The sequence below is a fragment of the Rhinolophus sinicus genome, linkage group LG09, assembly GCF_036562045.2.
Source record: "Rhinolophus sinicus isolate RSC01 linkage group LG09, ASM3656204v1, whole genome shotgun sequence".
Lineage (NCBI taxonomy): Eukaryota > Metazoa > Chordata > Mammalia > Chiroptera > Rhinolophidae > Rhinolophus > Rhinolophus sinicus.
Genome location: NC_133758.1, coordinates 77,911,295 through 77,929,106, shown reverse-complemented (window position 1 = coordinate 77,929,106; position 17,812 = coordinate 77,911,295). Strand labels below are relative to the sequence as shown.

The window sequence follows — 17,812 nt, the reverse complement described above, 5'->3', positions numbered from 1 at the left end:
CTCAGGCGTGTGTATGGGGAGCAATGTCATTTGAAATTGGGGTGGTAAGTTAGAAGATAAGAAATCTTTCCGTGTTCAGGTGTTTTAAATTCTATTCTGTAGACAGTGAGAAATTATAAATGTGTTTAGGCAGAGACATGACTTGATAAATAGATATACTTAGCAATAATTTGAGGAATTCATCTGTGTTGAGAACTATTTGTGCCTGGGAGACCTGGGAGGTGGTTCCCTAAAAAGAGTAGGAATGAAGATATATGGGTGAGTTCAAGAGGTATTTTTAAGATAGAATCTATGTGTGGATTCCTAACAGGTCCTTAATGCATTACCAGTCTTTTATGAATTGCTTAATGGGTACTCGTGCTGTCCAATAGAACTTTCTGGGGGTGGTGAGAATGTTCTCTGTCTGCACTCTCCTACACAGTAGCCATCTGGCTGTTAGTGTTGACATATGACTAGTATGTTATGACTGAGGAATTTTCTAATGTTACCTAATTAATTTTAATTTAAATAGTCTCATGTGGCTAGTGGGTACAATATAAATAGAGACTACCAAAGCATTCATTTACTTAACACATTTAATGGTAACTGATCTTGTGTATGACACTATATGTAGCACTGTGCTAAGCAGTCGTTTTATCGAAGGTAAAAACAAAAGACATACTTGTCCTCACTGAACTTACACCTTGTAGATGATATATGCATTAAAGAAGAAAACACACATTTATATATATATATATATATATATATATATATATATATATATATATAATTGGAAAGTGTGATACATGCTATAATGGAAAAAATCACAGGGTGCAATGAGGAAACATCAGAGAGCATTCAATTGGTTTTGGACGGTATCTCTGACAAAGTGGCTTTTGAACCAGAGGTTAAAAATGATTAGGAAAATGTAGGGCAAAGGTGGCAGGGATACGGAAGAGGATTCCAGGCAGAAGGAAAGCACAGGTGAATCTCAGGTGTGGGGCAAAGCATTTAAGGAATTAAAAGAGGTTCACTGTGACTGGAGTAAAATGAGTGAATGGAAAAAGTAGCACGGTACTGATGGTTTTCTCTTTAAAAACGTACATGAAATTTCATCAGTCTTTAGAAACCTTACCTTTCTTGTTTATAATTAGGACTTACTGATATTGTAGATATTGATTCCACCGTATACATGCGAGGCTGCAACAAATTTCTGTCCTGTTAGGTTCTCGATGCATTTTAATTCGCCCTTATACCTATCTCAGAGACTTTGATATTTGCCCTGTAGACAGGGACTCCTATATTCTTAGTAGTTGTGGTTTCCAGAAGATAAGAGATCAAGAAAATGTGCAAAGACACACACTCTGATATTTGAGACAAGAGACAAACAATTTATGGACATAGATTTTATATTTGCATATGTTGACCTTGATGTGGCTCTGGGATATGCTGCTGTAATGTCTAGTTGAAAAACATGAACCAGAGTCTCAATAGTGTCTGAACTCATGAATTTGGAAATTACCTGTACATTGGGGTTTCTTGAAGTCAAGAAAGTGTCTGAAATTACCCAGAAAAATTTGTAGTGCCAGATCAAAGAGAAAGGAGAAAATCCTGAGACAATGACATTTAAGAATGGGTAGAGGGAAATGTCTACAAAGGCAATTGAGGAGAAATAGTTTGATAGCTAGTTGGAGAACTGAGCAAAATGTTGTCAGAAGTTAGGCAAAAAAGAAAAGTGTTTCAAGAAAAAAAGCAGTTGTCAGTAATGTCACACTCCAAAAGGAAGTCAGGTAAGATTATGATTAAAAATCTTGTATTAGATTTGGCAATAAGGATGGTAACTTTTGCCCAAATGGTACTAATATTCAACTTAAAATCATACAGACACACACACACACACACACACACACACACACACACGTCATCCATGCACACTTCTGGAGCCAGATCAACTAACTGCTTAGGTGTGGTGGAGTGTGTGTATTGTGGGGGTTAGAGACAGGTTAGTTACCAAAGGCTGCTGGAAAGAGATGGTATTTTATTACTTTTAAAAGTTGAAATTACTATTACTGTGCCCTGATTTTTAGCAATATTTGTACTTTGAGGATAGACCTTATTTCTGGACATAATGAAAATAATTTGGAGACACATCTAATGAAAATTGTGTGAACAATTTGAACAAGGACAATTTTGGACAAGCAGTATGCACAAGGAGAGACAATCAATAGTAAAGAAACTGATTTAGAAGTTATTTTCTTAACTCAGTATGCTTATCATTGTACATGGCATAACACATGTACTGATTAATTATTTTTCAGTAGTGTCATTACTTTTCAGTCAGACAACTTACTCAGTTTTCTCACATTGAAAATAAGGTGCTTAGCCCAGAATGATTTCTAAAGTTTTGCTGCGAACAGCCAGTATGTTCAAGCACTAAATGGTGCACCTTACATTCTGGACTGCTCTCATAGATGGTAAATTACACAGATCTTCTTCGTAAGTTAATAAATGCTGATTTTTATGAACAGGTGAAACAGCATGAAATAAACCTGAAAAGATTTGTGTCCATTACTTTGCAAGTTACTCCTTTCAAATACTATTATTTATGTCTATGTGATGTCTATTACCGTGTGTGTGTGTGTGTGTGTGTGTGTGTGTGTCCTTTCAAGAACCACCCTGTCAGTTAATGTGTAGAAATTCCAGTCACTTCAGTGAGGCTTGCTTACAACTTTCCGCCTCAAGGCTGTTTTGCATTATTTTTGGATTCTATCCGTTTTTGGAAGTGCTGTCCATTAGCTTACTTATGCTAGCCCACTGCGGATTCCAGCTGTAGGTTATGCCAGTTCTTTTTTTTTTTTCTTTCTTTCTTTTTGTTCTGCAGTATTTCCTTTGTCCATGCCAGGAATTTAGTTTGGATAGCCTTTTCACATAACTTGCCTGGGGTGGGGTGGGGTGGGGGGCTAATTAATAACTCTGCTTCAATTCCACTTGCAGTGTCTATTTTGATATATGGTCCTATTTGGACAATTACTGCCTTTGAAGATTTGTGTTTGGGGGCTGATGACACTTTCCGTATTTATTGATCTCTGCCAGGTTGTGGGGTTTTTTGTGCTTACTTTCAGCGTGTCACTTACAACCTAAATGAGAGATTTAGAGCCCACGAGTTACAGATGTGCTTTTGCTCCACTTCCATCTGTTTTCCTGTCAAATTCCTAGGCAAGGGTTTATAGGGTTGGCCTTAGACTTTTTTTTTTTTTTTAAATTTAATGAACTCCGATCCTACCTTAAAAAGACTGTCTAATATGCCTAGATTTACCTAACATTTATCTGTTAAATCTTAGAAACTGAATTTTTAACCATTGTATGTTACCTAAGTCTGGCATTTCTAATAATCTTTACAAGTTTTTGTAGTTAGAAAAACATGTTCTCTATTTCGACTCTCCAATGACAAATCAAAAGCAGTCATCTCTAAACACTAGAGTTCTCTTTAAGACACAAATATTTTGCCTTCAAATCCTCTACTGAACTTATCGTTTAAAAACCACTGTGTTCAATGCCTGCCATACAAGTTTTTTTCTTTGCTTTTTCTTCTGTCCTTTGCCTGAAATGTTTGAGTTTGTTTCTTCTACTATTGAGGTATTTAAAGATTATTAGTAGATGAATAGAAGACACATTGTTTTCTGGTTTTGCTTTTATATTTTGGTGGTCAGAAAAACACTTACATGACACATAGTTATAGCATATTGCAAAAGAAGACACATCGGCTGAAAAGGAAAGTGCAACATAGGAAAGGAAAGTGCTCTCATTTGATTCAGTGGGTATAATTCACTAGCTTCCATTAATTTATTTAATGTATTAAAATATCCTCATTTAAGCTCTTCCTCTTCATATAGCATTGTACTTTAATATATATGGAATCCCTTCTAACAATGCTCTTGATTTCTTACTCCAGATTTTCCTTTTCGTTACTCTTACAACATGATAAAATATATTTTTTTCTTTTTTATAAATTAAGTTTATTGGGATGACAATAGTTAGTAAAATTACACAGGTTGCAAGTGTAAAACTTTATAATATATCATCTGTATATTACATAGTGTGCTCACCCCCAAGAGTCAGTTCTCCTTCCATCACCATATATTAGACCTCCTTTACCCTCTTCTACCATCCCCCTCTCCCTTTACCCTTTGGTAACTACTTAAACTGTTGTCTGCATCTATGAGTTTTTGTTTTTTTATTTGTTTGTCTTGTTCCTTTGTTGTTTTCAGTTTTATATCCCACATATCAGTGAAGTCATGTGGGTCTCGACTTTTTCTGTCTGACTTATTTCGCTTAGCATAATAATCTCAAGATCCATCCATGCTGTTGCAAATGGCACTATTTCATCTTTTCTTATGGCAGAATAGTATTCTGTTGTGTATATGTACCACATCTTCTTTATCCAATCATCTATTGCAGGACACTTGAGTTGTTTCCATGTCTTAGCCACTGTAAATAAAGCTGCAGTGAACATCAGAGTACATATCTTTATCAATAAATGTTTTCAGATTTTTTGGGGGTAGATACTCAGGAGAGGGATTGCTGAGTCATATGGTAATTCTACTTGTAATTTTTTGAGGAACCTCCACACTGCCTTCCATTAGCAGCTGCACCAATCTACATTCCCACCAGTGCTGTATGACGGTTACTTTTTCTCCACAGCCTTTCCAACACTTGTCACTATTTGTCTTGTTGATGATAGCCATTCTAACTGGTGTGAGGTGATATTCTGGTTTTGATTTGCATTTCCCTAATAGCTAGTGAAGTTGAGTATTCTTTCATATATCTGTTGGCCATTTGTATGTCTTCTTGGAAAAAGTTTCTGTTCATGTCCTCTGCCCATTTTTAAATTTTTATTTTATTTTATTGGATTTTTTGTATTTTTGTTGTTAAGTTGTATGAAGTCCTTACATATTTTGGATGTTAGCCCCTTATCAGAAGTGTTGTTGCAAATATCTTCTCCCATTTGGTTGGTTGTCTCTTTGTTTTGTTGGTGGTTTCTTATGCTGTGCAGAAGCTTTTCAGTTTGATGTAGTCCCATTCATTTATTTTAGCTTTTACTTCCCTTGACTTTGAGGTCAAATTCATAAAATCTTCTTTGAACCCAAGGTCCATAAGTTTAGTACCTATGCTTTCTTGATAATAATTTCAAGGTTCTAAATAGGCCATCCTGTGTTTGGATTATCCTTAGTATTATTATTTACTTCTATAACCCCATATAGACCATCTGAATGAAGTTTACAAAGATTCTAAAAATCTGTCCATAGAATTAACTCCGTGAAGATTAAGGCCGCACAGAGAAAAATAGATTGGACAATTGCGCTGAAATGTCAATTGCTATGATTAGCTCTTCAGTATTTCCTGGTACGATGGGTATTTCGGCCATTTGAAGGCATATCTCAATACAAGACTATTTAAAACCTTCAAGGTACAGCTGTTATTATAAATGACATATTAGATAAAGAATATGAATAATGTATCGAAATATAACAGGCATTACATTGAAACCCCAAGAGTATTAAATTGTCCTAGTCTTATTGGTTAAATTTGTAACAAGGGTCAACCGTGTGTTTGCTTCACTGTGACAGTTACAGTTAGGGAAGAACATTTCATTTAGATTACTGTAGTATTTTGGTCACACTTCAAAAGAAGGTGGTAGTGTTTAAGTTAAAATATCTGAGATTAAATGTTATTGGGTAAAACTGTGGAGAGGATTCACAAAAGATTCATAGATTACGAATTTTAAAGTGTTTCAGGGAATTCCATTATCTTGCCTGCACAAAGATATAGAAAAGCAGCATTAAGCAAAATAACTAAATTTTAAGCAAAGGAGAATTTATGACCTCCAGCATCAAATTGTTTTTTTTTGTTTGTTTGTTTTTCTTAAGTGCTTAAGGTATGTTATTCTCAATGGTTATTGATTTGAAAAGCCTGGCGTCCTTCAACTTAAACTCATCAATGTGGGTACAGATTTCTGAATGCACATCCATATTTTAATAGAATACAACATGTTCACAAATGTCTTGGAGATTTCATTGATTTATAAAATCTTCAAGATTTCAGAGCATAGGAACTGATAGTCAATCATTACGTTTTCCATGAGCTTCTGTTTCTCAACGCATAGGTGAAATGACAACATTTATAAAGTGCTGAGAGATCCTCAAAGAGAATGGTATATGTAGATAAAATCATGTTTAACAGATGAACCCAGCATAGTGACCTGGAGGTCAAAAGACACACTCAATAAAAGTTCATGTGTGACAGCTTGTAGCTACTCTACATGTCTGTGTAAGATTTATAAGGACTTAAATTTTCTGGGAAATTAGAAGGAAAATGGAATCACCAGTAACCTGCCTGGTGACTGATGTACCCATTAGTAGTTACTATGATTCGGAGATTATAGTTGTTCTTAACATGCAGCCATCACCCCGATCTAATGGCTCTGAACTACTATATTTCAAAGCTGCTGAAAGATTTTAAATTATATTTCATTTCATCTTTACGTTTTTTTCTGTTTTTTTTAATCACATTAAAATGTAAAATACTGCAAACATATAAAAAGCTACAGAGAATAAGAAAACAGGTTACCCTCTGCACTCACCACCCAGACTGAACACATGTGTTCGGGCTTGTTTACATTTAATTTCTTTGTTACTTTCATCTGCATCTTTGTGTAGAGGATGTCAAGGCTTTTGGCAAAGAAGCTGTGATAAATAGAGTGGAGACAAATAGGAGTGACCGGTGACTAAAAGCTGCTGATTCTGACAACTCAATAATAAATCTATTGTGTTAGTGAGAGGTTGAGTTCTTTAGACCTTCACAAAAATAAGCAAGGAGGTGACACTTTAGTACAAAAGTGGTTACCTCCCTTTCAGCCCTCTTATGGGCTTAAAGTTCTCAGGGGGGATTGTGTAGATTTGCAAACAAATCCGGGGACTGAGAGCTGGTCAACAAAGTCAGCCAACTGACACTTCCCTCCAGGAGAAATACAACCCCTTGTGAATTGAACTTTGCCATCCAGGTCATGCTTCTGGATGTCTGTAAGAGTTACTATCCAGTCATTAAATGCTTATGATCCATCCCTGAGAGCTATTATCCCAGAAAGTATACTTGTTTCCTTGCTGACAGCAGGTGGCTTTCATCTTTGACCTGGATTTTTTTTTTTTTTTTTAATCTTTTTATTCCTTGAGGGGCCAGGGAATGCTGCTAGATGCGTAGGCAAGAACATTTAAAGAATATTTTGTTCAAAGGATTGCAATTCCCATTTGTCGGTTTAAAAAATATGCAGGTATGGTATAAATCCCTTTTCTGTCCAACAAATTTGGAGTTAGTAGAATAGTTAGAATTTTGTCATGGCTTGCCTTAAATATGGATGATAATTGCAACTAGAAAGGGGGACAATGTTTGAAAATTGACATTTCTTGTCACTTTTACCTAATAAAATATTAAAAAGGGAATGTGACTGCTCATTTTTATGATGAAGTAGTGATGTGTACACCTGTTAAAGGAAGGTCGTCAAGCCAGTATTTGATGTATCTATTCCTTTAGAAAAATAATTTGAGCAACTACTCTGTGCTAGGGGTAAAACAGTAAACCAAATGCATTCCCTGGCATTATATTCATGATAGCTGATATGTTTCTTTATGTATATCGAGTCAACACTTTTTAATATTTATTTTTGACTCTCAAAATATACAATATAGGCAATCAAAGTTTAATAAAAATCAAATTATGTAATAAAATACATTGAAATAAAAACGTTTTAGCTAGAGCTCTGCTTAGTACGACTAGGACTCTGTAAAAAATCTCTTTCTTTTTGAGTAATTCCAGATAACATATTTTTTCACTGGAATCCTACACAAAATTTACCATTACATTAAGAGAAGCATCAATATTTCACCCTTTATATTAACTTCTGGATTTATATTTATTAAATAGCTGAGGATATAAGCACTACAAATAAAAGTCATATCTAGATAAATCTGCCTTCACATCTGCAGACATCTGAAGTCATCCAATAATTAACTGATATATTAATTATTTTTATTATTGAGCAATGATACTCAAATAATATAAGCATTATGTACAAAATACAATTTTAAGAGCAATTGTAGACATGTTTGTTTCTAGAAGGTTATTGCATAACATATATTATGAATTCATTTCTGCAAACTCTTAATTCATTTATTTGTCAATTATCAAATATTTTAGCAATTCTTTATTGTGTAGTAAATAACATACAGATGCTTTGCCTGGTATTAAAGCCTTCCTCGATCTTATCCCAATTTACTTTTATAACATTTTCCTCCATTTCAATTTATCCCAGTCTTCATCTAAACTAAATTTGTCCTGGTCCTCCATACATGTTCTGAATTCTTCCACCTCTTGTCCTTTTTCACGTAGTTTCCAGCACCTAGAATGTTTCCTGAACCAATCTTTGCATGTCTGAACCCATCTATCATTTTAAAGACAGTGTTAAACTCTTCAATGAATCCTTTCCTCAATTTCCTATTACAAAGAAATTTCAGAGGAGATTCAAATTCTTTGGTATATATCCATACTTTTTTTATACTTTTCTAAAGATTTTTATCAATTGTATCTTATGTTTTTAGTCACTAATTATTTAACATGTATTTATCAAACATCTGACAAGCCAGGTGATAAAGACATATCTGGAGTATATATTGGGTAAAAAGAATGAGAAAGTGCATTTTCTGGTGAGAATTAAAAATCATTACAATATCAACTAGGTGTTATTTTGCTTTTTATTATCACCATGTGCCTGCAATTCTAAACAATAACGGTGCCAAAATACTACTGCCAGAAAAGTGTTTTGTTTGTCTAAATTCTAAACAATCACTGTGGTTACCACTGTGTTTGTGCTATGTATATGTATACATATATGTATAGTCAGTCTCCAACACACATGAACTTAGCTACACACATGTTCCAAGAGTAAGTTGACAATTATTTGGAATCATTTCAAATTTAAAACTGTGAGACATAGTACAAACTGTGAGGTGTGATTTTTTTTAAAGTATAAATTTTAGTTCATATCTGAAATATTTTATTCCATTTGAATGTCTTTAAATTTCAAAATTATTCTTTTTAAACTATGTGTTATACACCTAAAGAGCAACTCAAGAGAAATAATAACTTATTCATACAGAGCTATTACTGAAAATAATTCTGTTGTTTAGGTGAGAGAGAGCTAGAACATGATTCACCCTGGGTGTCGGGGTGCATCCTTTTTGTTAGTACTAAGGCTGTAAAACTAGCTGTGGTCTCGAGGACCTTCCTTGTCTTCTCAGCTCTCTCCCAAATCTAAGAAGTTTCTGAGATTTGCTCTGTTACTATCATTATATCATGTTAAAAATTGGATTTCCATGTTACCCATGTTAATACTAAAATGGAACACTCTCTTTTTCTCCCTTCCCCTCCCTCTTTCTTCAAGAATAACAACTATTTATATAACTTTTTAATCTCCCATTTGAAGTAGTCATTTAGATGTATTTCTCTAATTTAATTTTCAGAAATAAAAGAAACACCAGGAAGACAGTTCCTAAATATTCAGACTTGAAATTTGACTGGGAACTTTTTGTTAACTTTACACAACATAGATTGCATGAAATATAAAATTATTTATAGAGTTTATATTTAAAGGTAAATACATTAACGGAAACAGTGGCTCCAAAAGTAATTGTTGAAAGTCAAAATTAAGTACATAATATATTTCTACCATAAAACAATCTCTTTTTTATTATAAGCACAGCATATTTAGTTGAGTCAAACAAAAATCATTAATTTATCTATTTTGAGTTAATTTTGGTATTATAGAAATATATACTTGAAACATATAATTTTGCTAACCAATGTCACTCCAATAAATTTAACAAACATTTTTTAAAAATCATATTAATTTAGTGTTCATAGGGACATATTAAATTAAAAATAAGAACTATATATTTTTATGTTGACTTATTTAATAGCATAACCCTGTTGTGTTGGATGACAGAGAAACACTTAAAGACAGGTGAGAGGCAATAGTAAAAGTTGACAAAAGCAGGCTTACAATGAATTCTGAATAAAGTTTTTCAATGACTATCAAGTAGAGAAAAAGAGAACTATTACAGTAGTCTATGTAAGGAGAGAGAAGAAAACACAACAACAACGAAAGGAAACACAAGAGATCTTTGCCAGGAGACTCAAGAAATTAAAGGGAAATTCAAATCCAAACTAGGAATGCTAAATACCCACAAGAAGCACATTATCTGACCAGGAGAAAATAAAGGGAAGGTTGAAAGGGAAGATTTTCAGTATGTTGAAATCTATACAGAAGAAAAAAATTATGACAGGAGCCTCTGAAGAAGATTCCTATGAATAACATCCTGTAAATCTAGAAAATGAGGTGAAAGCTACCCTGAATGTATTGGGAAGAAATAAATCAGGATTAGATGGGATATCAACAGAATATTTCAAGCCACCGAGATGGAATCTGTCAAAATTCTAACAAGAATATGTCAACAAATATGGAAAACAAAACAATGACCTACAGATTAGTAAGTTCAATATACATCCCAATTTTCAAGAAAAGAGATGCCAAAAAGTACAGTAACTGTAAAACTATTGCTCTAATTTCCTACGCAAGTAAAGTGATGCTCAAGGTGATGCAACAAAGGTATTTAACTTATATGGATCAAGAAACACTGGATGTTAAGGCTGGATTCAGAAAAGGAAGCAGCAATGGAGATCGAATTGTGAATGTGTGTTGGATACAGGAGTGCTCCAAAGGATTTCAGAAGGTTAGTTTATATTTTATAGGATGCAGTAAAGCCTTTGATTACATGGGTAATGAAAAGCTACAGTTTGCTCTGAAAGAAATGAGCGTGCCTCAGCACTTGATTGAACTGACATATAACCTGTATTGTGGACAGGAAGTCCCTGTTGGGACAGAACATTGAGAGACTGAATGGTTTTCTATAGACAAAGGTGTCAGACAGGGGTACATTTTATCTCCCTATTTGTTTAATCTGTACTCAGAATATATTATTTGAAAAACTGGGTTATACTCAGGGGAAGAATTGGATATTGGAAGAAATATCTGTAATTTAAGATACACAGATAATACCATCTTACCAGACAGAAACTAGCAATGATTTGAAACAACTTCTGATGAAAGTGAAAGAAAAAAATGCCAAAGTGGGGTTACATTTAAACATCAAGAGGACAAAATCATGATTCCAGAAGAAATACACAACTTTAACATAGGCAATGGAGACATTTAAATTGTTAAAGTTTGCTTACCTCAGTTCAGTTATCAATTCAAATGGAAACTGCAGCCAAGAAACCAAGAGAAGACTGAGACTCGGAAGGTCAGCAATGGAAGAATTAGGGCAGATCATCAAGAGCAAAGATGTGTCATTAGAGACCAAGGCTAAGGCCACCCACACCCTTGTATTTCCAGTTACTATGTATGGATGCAAAGATTGGATGAAGAAGGCTGATTGGAAAATAAAATGATTCATTTGAAACATGGTGTTGGAGGAGAGCTCTATGGATATCCTGGTCCTCCAGAAAGACAAAAATGTGGGTCCTTAAACAAATTAAGCCTGAAACATCACTGGAGGCAAAAACAACAAAATGGAAGTGTCCTACCTTGGGCACGTCATGACAAGGCAGGGTTCTTTGAAAAAGATAACAATGTTTGGAAAAATACAGCACAGCAGGAAAAGAGGAAGACCAAATAGGAGATGGATTGAATCCATAAAAGAAGCCATAGGCGAGTCTACAGGAGCTGATCAGGGCTGTTGAGGACAGGACGTTGTGGGCGTCAGTCATTCATAGGGTCACACAGTATCAGAGCTGACTCAGTATAGCATAACTCTGTTTATTCTATTTAGTTGATTTAAATGCTTATGTTTTTCTTAATATCTAAAGAACATTTTAAGGAAATGTTTCAGAGTAAAATAAAACATGGAAAAACAAAATTGCTTTTATATGTACATCATAAAGTACATGTTTATGTTGCCTGGGTGATTAATTATTAATAGGGCACTAAATTTGGAAAAGACTATTTTTAAGTCTATACCAAGGCATATTTCTAAAGATGAAAATATTGACTTAAATCATATGCATGATATACAAGTCAGGGCTAGCATTTGTTGAAACGCAAATTACCTGGCCTTATGCTAAGCACTTTACACAAATTTTTCCATTTAGTCATCAAAACAACCATATTTGAAAGCATTAATCATATTTTATAGATAAGAAAACAGAAACTTGGAAAAGTAAATAGCTTTTGAGAGATCCTGGAGCAAAAATTGGGAGAGATGGGAGTTGGTTCCAAGACTGTCTTAGTTGCTGTAGCCTGACATTCATCTGCTCATTCAGTAGAGCTGTGCTGCTTACATTGCATTCATTTAACCATGAGAAAAGCATTTAATATTGAGGGACAAAACTGCCTTTTCCCTCATTTGAAAGTACAAAGACTTACATATGTAGGCTTTCTGTATTTGTAAACAAGGACATTAGTAAGACACTGTCTATAATAACCACCAGTTTTAGTTGGTGACAGAATCTTGATGGTAAATCCCTATCTTTATTTCCTTCCCTCTTCGCCCACCCAGAATGATGTAGGAGGACAACGCAGCCTGATAAACAAATGGACAACTTTTCTGAAGGCCAGATTGATTTGCTCAATTCCTGGAAGTGATGGGGCAGATACTCATTTTGATGAGCTTCGTAAGTCACATGTTCCATTTTTACTAAAAAAGTCTTACTGCCTAATTAAGTAAGTCAGCATTTATTTTATTTTAGCCTCAAATGCCTGATTATACCAGGGGTGCTAAAAAATGTATACATATTTTAAGAGATGTTATCTATGTATCACTTTTTGAAGTTGAATTGAATTATGTATGTAGCAACGTATGCAGTTCGCTCAAAAGATGGCATTAATCAAATGAATGCCAGCGTCATTCATTGTGTTACAATTTTAATACAGTTTTTTCCTTTCTTAAAATGTGTGTACATTTTTTGGCACCCTCTGTATAGACCAGTACAGCTTGCAGGAGTGGTTCTTACTAAATATGCACAAACAAAGAACACGAGGTGCAGTAGGTCAAGTGCCCATGGTTATGAAGCAATTCCTCTTTTTGTAAGTACCCTCCGAGTAAGCGGGAAACAAGACTATAGTGAGAGACAGAAAGATTCTAGCTCTGGGACTACAATGTCCATCCATTGTCCTTGCAGTCTTTCTCTTTGGAAGGGAGCAAGACCTTGGGTTCCTTATTCTGTGGATGCCCTCTACTGGAAAGCATAGAAGATTTGGTGAATTCAGTCCCCTTTTGTCAATAAAAAGAATACTCAGAGAAGCATTAGACAGCTTCTTCTTTTTCATTTCCCCTTATTACTCCTCTCAAAGCTGATTCTAGAAACAACATTTTCAGTTTCGTATAAAGTTAGTAGCATCATTCGCTTTTACCTTCTTTAACTTGTTTTTGTCGGAAATGTGAAAATGGTTATATCATTGATGAATTTGTCAGTATTGCATTTTACATTATTAAAGTATATATTCAATATTTATGGATGATCTCTAATGCTGTGTATAAGCATGCTTCCATCTTAAATAATCTTTTAAAATATTATTTACATGTACTTTAGTATCAATACTGCATAATTACACAAGTAATTAACTTGTATAGCTATGTTCATACTGTTACCAAATAGATAATTGAATTGAACTAGTAATATGTTGACACAATTACAGAACAAACTTTTTTACATTGGCAGATAAAAATAACCTATGTTTTTAGTTTCTATTCTATGTGAAATTACATATTCCTTATTGGAAATCGTCATGGAGATTATGAAGCAAGCCATTCCATGTATAGGTGATTGAAGTAAACACCTAAGAGGTTAAATGTCCAGCTCAATGTCATATAGTAAGAAAACCAGTCCTCTACCCTTAATTTCTTATGTAGTAATACAATGACTATCACTGTTATCTTCATTTTATATAGAGTCTCAGAAATATTGTGTTACTAAAGCAAAAGCAAATATATAAACTGAAAAATAAAAATGTAGTGAATCATTATTTTTTTCCCATTAATAGAAGATATTTACTTACTCCCCACAAGAGATGAAAGAAATCCTGTAGTATATGGAGTCTTTACCACAACTAGGTAAGTTTAAAAAACAAAAACATGTTTGTAATTCTTCCAGGGAATTGATATATATATATATATATATATATATATATATATATATATATATATGAAAATACAGTTATGTGTTCTTTGTCCCTTTTGTGTGAAAAAAATAAACTAAAAATTTTTTTCATGTAGTGTTTCCTAGAAATCTTTTAATATCAGTACATAAAAAAGTTTCTTTGTTCTTTTGACACCAGCAAAATTACACTGGTTAACTAAATGTAGTTGACACTGGTTAACTAAATTATGGTCATTGATATAGGGGATACTATATCAATCACCACAATTTAGTTAACCAGTCCCCCATACATAGATATTTCCATTGTTTCCAATCCTTTGCTGGTACATATAATACTTCAGTGACTAACCTTGTACATATGCCACTCCCTGTATCAGCAGACATACCTTTAAGCTAAATTTTCAGATGGATTACTGTGTACAAAGACATATGCATATACTAACCATAATAAAGCTATTAAGCTTCATGACATAGAGGTAGCACTAAATAAATATATGTCTTAGTCTTTGGCTAAGCTGTAATCATGAGATGGGACACTCTTGACTTACAAAATGTCATCATATGCTATCTTATTTATACTGCCTCATTACCCTACACAGATGGGTGTTTGGCTGTTGCTATCACCATATCATCACTGTTCTACTAATATAGGCAAAGAATGTTTGTATACTTGCCACAAAAAGAGGAGCCAATTGGTAGTAAAAATGGGACTAGAATTAAAGGTGTTTTCCTAATTTTTATCCCTGTATTCTTTTCTTCCTTGTGCATAATACTGTCCTGTAATTGTCATTGAATCTCTGTGACTTCCTTAAAAGTCTTCCTAGCATCTGTGAAACTTTTTCAAGTACTATATGGACTGTACTTAATTTTATTTAATATTAATTTTATTTCTTTAAGTAACTTACATTTAACAATGTTCAAAGTGCATTTTTATTCCTCTTACATATTATTGATGACAATACATTCTTTGAAATACCTTTTACTTTTTCCATAGCTCTGCTATCAATTTTATCAGCGTTATATTGATACTAGTATTGGAGGAATTGGCAGCATTGGTATTGGTATTAGAGAAATAGTCTTATTGTCTCTTTTGATTAAATTATTAAAATACTTTTGTAGGCAAATTATAATTCCTTTTCTGTGTCATTACCCTCATTTATGTATACATGATATTTTATGTATAACTCAAATGTACTATTGGCTCAGAATATATCAGAAGACAAAATACTGTTGGTTCATTATAAGACATAGAATGTGAATATTTAAATGTGAGAATAAAGAAGATACACTAAGAAGCTGCTGTTTGGGGCTCCATGTTTTCTAATTTATGTCTGAACTAAAAAGGTGCAGGAAGAGCAAGTGCCTGTACTTAGTCAAGTTAAGTATCTCAGCCCTAGTCCTCTTGGCATCTTTCCAGTCACAGAACTGCCTTTGAAGTCACTGTGTGTTCTACACACAAGGCATAGATATGTGCCAGGGAGATGTAGCCCCAAGATAGTTCTTTTTTTCTCCTCCCAAGTTTCTGCCCACCCAGAGTGTGAAGTTACAAGTCAGGTCTTTGTTCTTGGTGTACTTTATTATCGTATTTTTAATGTTGCCTTGAAGACTGAGGTAATGTCGGAATGCATGTCACAGCCTTTGTACAATGAGAAGATGTAGTTAATCTGCAGCAATAGCAATGCCGTTAAGCCAGCTACACCGTTCCTTTAAAATATCATACGCAGAGGAGGTGATTTTAATGGGAACATCACCTCCCATAGCAGATAGTTTTCTCCCAGCTGTCTGTTTACCATCAGCTCCCAGTGTTTTCCATTAATGGCATTCCAAGAATATTAATGATTGACTTACTCCTGCTAGAGAATCCTTAGCTCATTTATGTACTACTGAGATGATATGTCTCTTAGATCATAAGGGGTGATCTTGGTTCTAAGAACAAGAATAATGGAAAGTTTTAGACTCAGAGAAAGCATCTTTTAATTCTCAGAAATAAAACAAAAACAGAACATCTGATCACTATGTTAACAGTTTTCATCATTAGTTTGCAAATATTTGCCAAATTCCCATAGAGTTTTTCTTCCTCTTAATTATATGTGCTCCAATCCTATGTAATTCAGAATAATTTTAAGCATCGGATAAGTGACATACATGAACTCAGATTCAAGAAGGAGCAAAAAATTTTGTTTCAAAAATCTTAAATTAACAATAATCATATGAAGAAATTAATAGCCAGTATTTATGTATATTCACTCATGTTAAGAAAACAGACACATGAGATTTTCTGGTCAAGATGATGGAGTACACAAATACTGTGCTTAGCTCCACTCACGACCATATCAAACATACAATTAAAGTGCAGAACAACCATCATTGAGACTAGTCTGAAGTCTAACTGAGCAGAAGTCCTACAACTAACGATATATAGAAGAAGCCACGTCAAGACTGTTAGAAGGGGCAGAGATGCAGAACAGGCTGGTCCCACATCCACATGTAGCAGTTAAAAATTACAAGGGATATCTCAGCTACTGAGGTCTCACCTGAAGAGCAAGAGATCCCAGCCCCACACCACACTCCCCAGCCCAGGGTTCCAGTGCTGGGAAGAGAATTCCCCTTAACTTCTGGCTGTGAAAAACAGCAGAGATTGTGGCTGGATGACACAAAGGGCTTCTGGAGTCCCAACCATTCCTCTTAAAAGGCCCATGCATGGACTTACTGATATACTCACTCATTGAGCTCCAGATAGGTCAGCAACTGGAAAGGCACCATGGACATATGGGGAGAAACTGAATTGTCTGAATTCAGGGCAAGGGGTAGGTTTCTTCCAGACAGAAGTGCTGGCAGAAGGCATTACTCCTTTGTTACGTCCTCCCCACTCCCACAGTGCAGACTGTGATAAGCACCATATCTGAATCTCCATCAACATAGCTGACACCATTTGCCCCACCCTAGTGATTCCCTGACACCCTGTACTACCTAACTTTTAGGCACACCCAAGCCACTTCCAGTGGCTTTTCCATAAAACGACCTTTCTTGCTTTGAAATTTGCTAAAATCTTTCAAAGTTTCATAAACACCAAACAAGCAGCATCTGGTCTCAGCATGCCCCATACCTCTTGCTAATCAACCCCAAGCCAAGCACTAGTGGCAGCTGGCCTCAATTCACTGCTTAGCCTCTCCCAGGTGCCTCCAAGACCAGCACAGGTGGCAGCCATCTGTGGATTGCTTTGTGGCTCATTCGAGGTGGCCCCAGGCAGAGCACAGGCTGCAGCTGAACCTGGCCTGCAGTGACACCCTTCCCAGGAGGTTCAGACCAAGCCCAATCACCACTCTGCTGCCTCCACAGACAACTTACCCAAAGGGCTGGCTGGGCAGATGCCAGAGCCCTGCTAAAATGAATCCTCCTGCTTAGAGTCAACCCCTGCACAATAGCTCTCCACTGTAGTTATGGACAGTCCTTACAATCAATTGGCCTGAGGGTCAATCCTTCCCATTGATGTGCAAACAACAACCAAGGCTCAACTGCAACAGGAGGGAACATACAACCCATACAAGGGCTACACCTGGAGTACCCT

The 17,812-nt window shown here is 35.0% G+C and overlaps 1 protein-coding gene across 1 annotated transcript in view; it reads left to right on the top strand.

The window, feature by feature from the left end:
* The window catches only part of SEMA3D (semaphorin 3D), a 198,248-nt gene that overhangs the window by 142,271 nt on the left and 38,165 nt on the right, over window positions 1-17,812 (top strand). The window contains exons 9-10 of the mRNA XM_019753571.2: window positions 12,645-12,759; window positions 14,129-14,198. Of these exons, the coding sequence (XP_019609130.1) occupies window positions 12,645-12,759; window positions 14,129-14,198 (185 nt within the window). The remainder of the gene's footprint in view (window positions 1-12,644; window positions 12,760-14,128; window positions 14,199-17,812) is intronic.